This window comes from Eulemur rufifrons, chromosome 2 (genome assembly GCF_041146395.1).
Source record: "Eulemur rufifrons isolate Redbay chromosome 2, OSU_ERuf_1, whole genome shotgun sequence".
Classification (NCBI taxonomy): Eukaryota; Metazoa; Chordata; class Mammalia; order Primates; family Lemuridae; genus Eulemur; species Eulemur rufifrons.
The window spans coordinates 10,138,942-10,148,659 of NC_090984.1; the positions used below are offsets into that span (position 1 = coordinate 10,138,942).

General features: G+C 57.1%; 2 protein-coding genes across 2 annotated transcripts; one reads left to right on the forward strand and one right to left on the reverse strand.

The window, feature by feature from the left end:
• The first annotated feature begins 57 nt into the window (after positions 1-57).
• On the forward strand, positions 58-3,991 carry LOC138400334 (NADH dehydrogenase [ubiquinone] 1 beta subcomplex subunit 7-like). Its single transcript, XM_069495376.1, has 3 exons — positions 58-219; positions 3,176-3,344; positions 3,788-3,991. The coding sequence occupies exons 1-3, from the start codon at positions 108-110 to the stop codon at positions 3,918-3,920; spliced, it is 414 nt and encodes a 137-aa protein (XP_069351477.1). The 5' UTR covers positions 58-107; the 3' UTR covers positions 3,921-3,991.
• Positions 3,992-4,198: 207 nt separating this feature from the next.
• On the reverse strand, positions 4,199-7,113 carry LOC138400350 (very-long-chain enoyl-CoA reductase-like). Its single transcript, XM_069495377.1, has 11 exons — positions 7,067-7,113; positions 6,414-6,465; positions 6,001-6,045; positions 5,802-5,905; positions 5,610-5,725; positions 5,422-5,527; positions 5,151-5,223; positions 5,020-5,063; positions 4,765-4,947; positions 4,360-4,405; positions 4,199-4,275 (listed from the first exon to the last, which is right to left on the reverse strand). Exons 6-11 carry the CDS (start codon positions 5,443-5,445, stop codon positions 4,199-4,201), a joined length of 447 nt encoding a protein of 148 aa, XP_069351478.1. The 5' UTR covers positions 5,446-5,527; positions 5,610-5,725; positions 5,802-5,905; positions 6,001-6,045; positions 6,414-6,465; positions 7,067-7,113.
• Between the last annotated feature and the right edge of the window lie 2,605 nt (positions 7,114-9,718).

Genomic DNA, 9,718 nt, shown 5'->3' on the forward strand with positions numbered 1-9,718 from the left:
ACAGCGCCCCGAGCGACCCGGAAGCCATGGCTGGAGAAGGGGGCAGTGCTTCCGGGTGGGAGTGGGGTGACCCTCGGCGGCCGCGGACACCTCCCGCGACAGCAGCCATGGGGGCTCACCTGGTTCGCCGCTACCTGGGCGATTCCTCGGTGGAGCCCGACCCCCTGCGGATGCCCACCTTCCCGCCCCTCTACGGCTTCCCCGAGCGCAAGGAGCGCGGTGAGGCGCAGGCGCGGCGGCGGGAGCGGGGCGCGGGACCCCGAACCCCAGGGTCCCCGGGGCTGGGCTCGAGGTTCGCGCCTTGTGTCTGTGATCAGCTCCGGCTGCGGCCCGGAGCTGTGTGGCCCTGCCTGAGTGTGCGGGCGTCCCCGGCCGAGGGCACGGCTGGAGCAAACCCGGGCGCAGGGAGAGCGAGAGGAGTGAGGCGCTCGGAGCGGGGCTTTGTCCTGGGACAGTGGGCGCCGTGCAGGGTTTAGCACAGAAGGGACACGTTCGGCGTAGGCCTGTCCCGATGTCGCAGCTATTTTTAGGTATGCACAAGAAAACCGTGGCTTGCGCCGCGCAGACTATCCTGCGTGATGCTTTTATTTTTAATGTAGTAGATATCACAGGCATATCGAGCGCCAGTTCTGGACCAGGTCCCGCTTTGGGCACCTTGGTTGCAGCAGGGAACTGGGGGTATCCAAGCACTGTCTTCAGGGAACTCTCAGCCCAGTGGGGAAGATAGTGGAACGAGGCAGATTTCGGGGACAGCTCCTGGGGGGTAACAAGGCAGGCTTCCAGGGGGCGGTGGCTGGAAGCAAAGACCCGAAGGAGGATGAGTAGGAGTTAACCAGACAAAGAGGGGAGAGCCAGTGCTTGGAAGCAGAAGAGGGAGGGACACGATCAGATTTGCTTTGTCAGAAGTTCCCGCTGTCTGCTGGGTGGGCGACAACTTTCAGACAGGGAGACCACTAAGCGGTGGGGGTGCAGAGAGGTTGGATTTGAGAGAATGTTGGGAGGTTCTATAACCACTCAAGTGTTCCGCTTCCAGGTAGCCCTTCAGCCCCAGCTGAACCTACAGTCCATTGGTCCACCCACCTCCTTACCATTGCCCCGGCACCCTGCTTTGCAAACGCCAGCAACCCCCTCTCCTCTCTCTTGCTTACCCTGATTAAACTCACCTCTTCCCCCTTCTTGGCACCTGTCTCTATGCAGCTTCCGCCAACTATATCGCTGAACACCATTGTCAGTCCTCAGCTCTTACCTAACCTTGAGAAGCTAGAAGCACAGTTGATCAAGTACAGCTGATGCTGCCACCTCCTGGAAGCCCCTCCTCACCTGGCTCCCAGGACCGCACCTCACTGGGGGCTTCACTGATAATTCCTCACCTCCCGTTTGCAATGCTGCAAGGCTCAGGCCCTCTCTCTTCTGTCCACCACTCCCTGGGGAGGGGGGGGGCGGTTCTGCTAATCCCCTGGCTTCAAGTACTGTCTGGGGACCAGAGCTCACAAGTTTTTATCTCCAGCTGGGCCTTGACCCTGAACTCCAGATTCATGGATCCCACTGCCTGCTTGGCATCTCCATGCAGTGTTAACAGGCATCTCACACTCGGTGGGTACAAACCACAGCTCCTGACCACCCAGGAAGCCTGCCCCTCCCTCTGTGCTCCCTGTCCCAGTAACTGGCAACTCCATCCTTCCTTGTGCTCAGGCCAAAACTCCCGGGGCATCCTGCCTGACCGTAACCTCCCACCTCTAGGCCTTTGCACTTGTTCTGCTACCTGGCGCCCTTCCCCCGGGTATCTGCATAACTCACTCCCTCGCTTTCTCTTGCTCCTCTCCCAACACTCCTGCTCTCTCTTGCATTGTTTTTCTCCCTCATTCTTAACCATTGCCAGGCATTCTGCGAGACACTACATTCTGTTTGTTCTGCACTTCCCCCCAAGGCCAGGGATGCTGGTCTGTCATGTTTACTGCTGTAGCCCCACCACTTAGCACACAGTAGGGGCCCCAGAAGTCCTTGCTGCTGGCTGATTATAGGTTGTGTGACTGTAAGATACAAAGGAGGGAGGCGTCTAGCATGGCTGACTGGAGCGCCAGGGGCAGGTGGCATCAAGTTGACATGGGAACTGGCAAAGGGCTGCAGGTGGATGCCCAGGCCTCAGATGGGGTATAGGGTACAGGGACCGAGTTGGGCTTTTCAGCATACGGGGTGGCGGTCAGGCAAAGGGCTCTTGGAATGCCAGGGTTTGGCAGCTCAGCGACGGGAGGAGACCTGGGGAAGGTGCGCTGCAGGAGGAGCCACAGGAAGAGAAAGAAAGCAAGTGAGAGGCTGAGGAAGCCTAGTGTGTGCGCTGGGGTGTCTGGACAGTGGTGGGGTCGGGTGGAAGCCAGAAGAGAGTGGGATACGGGGGCAGGAGAGGAGGAGCTAGGCCTGAGCAAGATGAGGGAGTCAGTTGAGACGTGCACACACCTTTCTCCCTTGGGCAGAGAGAAAGGAGCTAGGATCAAGAAAGGTGTCACGGTAAGGAGGGTGCGGAAGGCTGGGTCCTAAGTGGCCCCTGCTGCGCTAAGAGAGAGGGGCGGAGAGATGAGGAAGGTGGCCGGGAAGGAGCACAGGATTGCTGGGCACGGCAGGCACAGGCTGGGGTGCATGCCCGTGATTCCTAACTGCCCCAGTTGGCCTCCTGGAGTTGATTTTGTCCCGGGTCAGGTTTTGCTACGTGAGTGGGGCTCCGGGGCCCACAGCTAGTCTGGCTGTCCTTGGAGGCACGCGCCTAAGTACTTCACAGGTGTTATTAGCCCAGTTCATGCTCAGGTAAGTTGCGTTACCTGACAGTGCATTCTGTGGTGCAGGAGAACGTGGTTCCTGAGCTCGGGCTCTGCAGAGTGGGACTGTCCGGACGGCCGTGGAGGGAGGGTGTCCCTGGGGGAGCCATCAAGAGATATTGCCATGCCCTGGCAGGGGATGGCAAGAGAGCCACCCCTCTCCTTCTGGGCCTCAGTGTCTGGGTTGCCTTTATGCCATCTGTCAGAGGATGGCCCTAATCCACTGCCATCTGCCACCCAGTCGTCCAGCGGGGACACCCCTGTGATGTGGCTCCCTGATGTTGCATGCATCAGCCCACTGGGGAGCCTCTGGCAGTTAGGGCCCAGGCAAGGCCGCCTGGCTGAGCCCCGCCTGCTCCCCGCAGTGATGGTGGCCACGCAGCAGGAGATGAACGACGCGCAGCTGACGCTCCAGCAGCGGGACTACTGCGCCCACTACCTCATCCGGCTGCTCAAGTGCAAGCGTGACAGCTTCCCCAACTTCCTGGCCTGCAAGCACGAGCAGCACGACTGGAACTACTGCGAGCACCTCGAGTGAGCCCCAGGCCCACCCCAAGCCCCTGCCACACCCCTGGCCCCCAGCAGGGTGAGGCTTCAGAAGCCAAGAACAGTGAACTAGCTGAGGTTTCTAGCCAGGCCCCACCTTAGTCCAAAAGACACTGTCCAGGGCCCTGCTGGGTGGGCACAGAGGAAAAATCTGGGGGGGGGGGCGGGCAGAGGGCTGAAGCCACCTGGAGGAGTGGCCCAGCCTGGGTTCCAGTGGGAGGCCCCTGCCCTTCCCTGGGGCTCCCTGGTGGCCACCAAGGAGGCAATGGGTGGAGTCAGAGCGGCGGGCACCTGCTTGGGCGCTCCCGACAGGAACCACAGGCACACGGGTGCTCTGGGACACTGCTCCAGCCCCATCCACTTCCCAGGGCTGTGGGAGAGCCATGTGCTGGCCAGAGAGCCTGGTGACCCTCCTCGTGCTCTGCCCCCAGCTACGTGATGCGCATGAAGGAGTATGAACGGGAGCGGCGGCTGCTCCAGCGGAAGAAGCGGCGTGAGAAGAGGGAGGCAGAGGCGGCCAGGGGCCAGGGGCCCGGAGAGGTGGCTCCGGAGGTGGCTCTGTAGGGGATCCACCCCCAACCATGTGGACCAAAGAAATAAAAGCCTGGAGGCTCCTCAGCCGAGCCCACCTCTTACTGCAGAGGTGCTGCCTGGTGGTCCCCAAGCCCATAGAAGAAACACAGGGACGGAGTCCGACAGGGACAGGCAGCTTTTATTCCAGGTGCTGGAGAGCTGTCGCCCCCTCTCCTCCTCCAGAATGACACTGGGTGGGGGATGACAGCTGGGCTTGTCTGAGCGGCTCAGAGCAGGAAGGGGATGATTGGCATGCGCAGGGTGGGTAGTCACGGAACTTCTTCAGGGTGCTTGCCCTTGGCCCAGATGGTCATCTGGGTGAAGCCCACCAGGGAGAAAAGGGCCACTGTGGGGAAGAACGGGGGTGTCAGGGAGGGGCTGCCGGGCCTGGATGGATACGGCCCTGCTGAGGGAGGGGCGGCAGGCTCACCTGGGAGACACTGTGTCATGATGGCAAAGCCCATCCAGGACCCCACCTGCGGGCAGAGGAGGTGGGAGGTGAGGGCAGGCCGGGCTGGGCAAGGCCAGCTCTTCTGTCCAGCCCCACCAGCCCCTGTGCATGTGGATGCCCAGGACTCAGCTTCCTGAGTGGGGGTGTGGGGACCCGACTCCAGTGCTGGGGGGACCCCAAGTGAAGGCGGTGGTGTGATGGAAGCCCAGCCTTAGCACCCCTCCCAGGCCCCAGACCCAGAGAGGTCGCCGACTCTCCCCCTCCAGATGTTCCAAATGCAGACTGCGAAAGCGGCTGCCAAGCCAGGCGCCCCCTCCTGGGGGCTGGCCCCTCCACATGGGACCTCCAAGCCCCCTAAGGGAGCAAGGCAGGGCCACCCCTCACCTCATAGGTGTAGTTGGGGCAGGACACCAGCAGGAAGAGCCACGTGAAGGGGTTCTTGGTGGGGTACGGGATCATCCGGCTCCCGGCCCCCTCCGAGCCCGCCCCCGCCCCAGCAGGCCACTCACCAGCCGGCCGCAGGTCCCGCAGGGCCATGTGGATGGAGAAGTTGCCCAGCTGGCAGATCTGTCAGAGGAGCAGGGTCAGCCCAGAGCCCACCAGCGCCCCCCACCCTGCCACCAGCCCCAGCCTCCTTACCACAAAGATAGCCAGTGCCAGTTTAACCTGCTGGGCTCCGTAGGCTGAAGAGGAAGCAGGGGGATGAGACGGATAAGGGGGGGGGCCTGGGGAAGGGGCGTGCGCGGGGAGCGCGGTCCGAGGCCACTTACAGGGGGGCGTGTAGAGTGGGTGGTTGATGTAATAGGCCATCCACGCGGCGAAGCCCCAGTAGTAGGTGCAGTTCTGAAAGGGAGCGGGGGCAGGGATGGGGCGGGGGCCGGCGGGGCGGGGCGGGGCGGGGCAGGGATGGAGGGTGGAAGCCCCGCCGGCCGCCCGGCTGAGTGGGGTGGGGCCGGTGGGGCGGGGCGGGGACCGGTGGGGCGGGGCGGGGCAGGGGTGGGGTGGGGCCGGTGGGGCGGGGCGGGGCGGGGCGGCCCTCACCTTGAAGATGTTGCGCAGGGGCATGGTGCCGTGCGAGAAGCGGTGCACGAAGAGCGTCTCCAGCAGGCGCTTGACGTAGTGGAATGAGTGGCAGATGCAGGCGAGGCTGGTGGGGGAGCGGACTCAGCCGGGCGGCCGGCGGGGCTTCCACCCTCCACCGGCCGCCCCCTCGGGCCTGCCCCACTCACTGCACCACCGTGTGCCGACTGGACGTGAAGTCGTATTTGTGGCCGTAGATGAAGGGCACCCGGAAGTAGAAGAGCAGGTAGATGAAAAGGGGCCCCACGTACTCTGTCAGGAAGACCTGAGGGTACAGCGGGGCCAGGTGAGTCACCCGCTGTGGCTGATGGGAAAGGGGACTGCGGGTGGGGTCGACTCACCGTGACCCAGCTGATCTGGGCCCCCAGATCCTGGAAGTAGAACGTGGCCGTGGTGCCCACGGGCAGCTTCTGCAGAACATCCTCGTCCTTCAGGGACTTGCCCTCTGCAGACAGGCGGGCCAGGGCTCAGGGGCTGCCTGGGCCTTCTCCCACTGCCACCCGGGAGCCCAGGGGTGGCCGGGCGGGCGGCTGTACTCACTGGGGTCCAGGCGGAGGGACTGGCGGGCTGGGTACCACTGCGGATCTGCGGGGAGAACAGGGCGGTCACAGCCCACAGCTTGGCAGGACTCAGCCTGCCCGCTGCCCGCTGCCCACCCGACTGTGTCTGGGTTCTTGGGGCTCTGGGACCCCGCAGCCCCTCCCACGCCCTGGCAGGACACAGGCCGGAAGAGCGCGGGCAGAAGCAGGATCTTGTCCCTCTGAACGCCCAGCAAGGGCGTTACTGCTGAGGGCCACGCGGGGGCGCCTGCCCCAGCCAAGGCCAGAAGTCTGGGCCACGCTGGGGGGCATCTCTGCAGACCCCTGGAGGTAGAAGCACGCAGGATGGGGTCCCTCCCGGAGGCTCCTGGCCAGAGGGGTCACGGGGGGCAGTGTGGCGGGCCTTGGACTCACGGGACTTGGTGAAGAGGTTCTTGATCTCCGCGATGGTGGCCTGGGGCTCCACCTGGGGAAGCACAGGCCAGAGGGACGTCCGCCCTGAGGGAGCCCGACCCGGATGGGGGTGTGGGAGGGAGAGGATAGACTGGGGGCCAAGACTGCTACTGTGGGGAGGGGGAGGGTTGGGCTCCGGGCTCCCACCCACATGGCCAGTGCAGAAACAGCAAGGGCCCTGCCAGTGTGGGGACAGCTGTGGGCTGGGGGCTCCAGTTTTACCAGGCAGCCAGGCTTAAGCGTGGGCAGCTGGGCCTGCTCCCCTGCCCTCCTCTTCACGCCCCCCCCGCCCCCACCCACAACTCCCCCACAGTGAAGGCCTTCTGTCCTCCCCAAGAATGGTCCCAACCCCTTCCCCCAGGCCTGGCGTCGGCTGGGGCAGGTCCCAGTCAGTCCCCCTCCTCCCCAGGCCCTGAAGCCCTGCAGGGTCCCATGAGGCTGCCCTGCTTCCTTCCCAGCTGGGAAGCCAGCTCCCGGCCACACCCAGGGGTCACAGCTACCCCTCATGTGCCCTCTGAAGGGCAGAGGGGTGGGGCACAAAGGACCCAGCTGGACGGCTCCTGGGCTGGAATGAGCAGGGTCCCGGCCTAGTGCAGCCAATGCAACGGTCCTACCTTGTCTAGGAAACACAGCTTCTCCCTCGTCTTTGCGTCCAGAATCTCCACCTTGAAGAAGAGAACGGCCTTTTTGGGTTTCTTGGCCGCCTTGGGGGGCATGGGCCGGGGGAGCCCGTTGAGACCAAAGCCAGGACTGAGGCTGGGCCCGAGGCCGGGGCTGGTCTCCCAGGCCACCATGCTCAAGCTCATGTCCATGCCACCTGCCACTGGCCCTGTGGCTCAACTTTGCCCATGGTGGCCAGCAGCCCCAGCTGCCACCGTCAGCCGCCACCACCAACCTCCCCACGCGAAGCAGCTCTGGGCCGGGCAGGCGCGATCAAATTCTGCTGCGGTGCTGGAAAGGCACCCGAGCCTGCCCTGGCGCTGCCGGCTTCTATGCCAGATGTAACCCGAGTGGCATCAGAGCCACTGCCCAGCTAAATATAAAACTGTCGCAGTCTGAGCACCCCCAGTAGCCTTGCCACAGACTTCCCCTGGAGGGGCTTTTGGGGAGCCCCCGGGAGCTGGGTTGCCCTGAAAGAGGCTTTTGAGTGGACACAGCCCCTCAAAAGCACCCGGGGCAGGGAGACTTCCCAGGGACAGGCATGGCAGTGCCTCCCAGCACCCCCTGCCAGAGCCAGTGGCCAGCAAGCAGCCCAGGTATCTTTTGGGTAGATACCAAAAAGAAAACTACAGACTGATATCCCTTATGAATATAGATGCAAATGTCCTTAAAAAATTATCAAACCAAATTGAATAGCACATCAAAAAATAATTCACCATGATCAAGTAGGCTTCATCTCAGGAATGCAAGGATGGCTCAATATATGTAAATCAATAAATATGATTCAGGACATAAAGAGAAGCAAAAACAAAAGCCGTATGATCATCTCAATAGATACAGAAAAAGCATTTCACAAAATCGAGCACCCTTTCATGATTAAAAATCCTCAGCAAACCAGGCATAGAAGGAATATACCTCAAAACTATAAAAGACATATAAGACAAACCCAGAGCCATCATCACACTGAATGGGGAAAAGTTGAAAGCGTTCCCACTAAGAACTGGAAAACGAGAGTGCCCATGGTCACCACTTCTACTAAACATAGTGCTGGAATTCCTAGCCAGAGCAATTAGGTAAAAGAAAGCAATGAAATGTATCCAAATCAGGAAAGAGGACAAACTATTGCTTCTTGCTGATGATATGATCTTGTATCTAAAAAACCCAAAGACTCCACCAATAAGAATAGGTAAATAAATTCAGCAAAGTCTCAGGTTGCAAAGTCAATGTACGCAAATCAATAGCATTTTTATATACTAAAAGAAGCCAAGCTGAGAGGCAAATCAAAGACTCAATACCATTCACAATAGCTACAAAGAAAATGAAATGCTTAGAAATATACTTATCCAAGGAGACGAAAGACCTCTACAAGAAGAACTAAGAAACTTTGATGAGAGAAATCACAGATGACACAAACAAATGGAAAAACAGCCCATGCTCATGGATGGGTAGAATCAACATTGTTCAAATGTCCACATTGCCTAAAGTCATTAATAGATTTAATGCAATCCCCATCAAAGTACTAATGTCATATTATCTAGAAAAAATAATTCCATGCTTCATTTGGAACCAAAAAAGAACAGAAATAGCCAAAGCAATCTTAAGCAAAAAAGAACAAATATGGAAACATCACCTTGTAAGACTTTATACTACAAGGCTATAGTAACCAAAACAGCATCATATAGAAAAAGTATTTAATGTAGTATCTATTACCAAGCAACAGAAAGGGACTTCACTTGCTATTTACAGTTTATTTCAGAAATCAACAACTAATCTCAATTAATAAATTTTGGCATTGTACCTTCTTCTAGTTTCTTATTTATGCTTTCTCCCAACTCCTGTATCTGGTGTAAGACAAACATTACTTACAATGTTTAAGTTAAACAAGAGAAATTATCATGGGAATAATATATTGCTTACAAAAAGTGGCCTTAATTAAAGAATATTTTTACAGACCAGACCTAACTTCAGATTGCTTAAATAAAAAGATATTCAGATAAGTAAAATTCCTACTTATTTTAAGTTTATGTAACAGAGAAAGAACATCTTGTGTAATTGTTTAGATTAATCTGATAAAAATGCAATTAATATTGGTCTATTGGATATACACCATTTCAGAGGAGTGATGTTTCCTCTTATTAATATAAAAGTTAAATAATTTAAGTCATATTTTGCAATGAATGTATTTCTTTATCATTCTTAGCAGCACTCTCTTCTTTATAAAAGTTTAATCATTTTTTAAATTTCAGTGAATTTTTCCTTAAAGTCAACTTTCCACTCTCCAGTTTTTGAAAATTAGAATTTTAAGGCATGTTCTATTCTATTAAGTTTTCAGCACAGAATCTTAAATACATACATGAAGACAGTGTTACTGTCATAATGTCCTATGAAAATTCTACTGGCAAAAAATTTAAAATATTATGCCATCTGTATTATTACTAACATCTCTTTATTCATATAAGACACAAAGAATTTAGAAAATCTGCTTGAGGAAAACAATAAATATAGACTAAAGCCAGTTTTCAAACATAGTTTCTTTGATGGAAGACTTTGAAAGATTAGAAACAAAGAAAAGAATCTATTGCTCTTTCATTGTAACTTTGACTTCT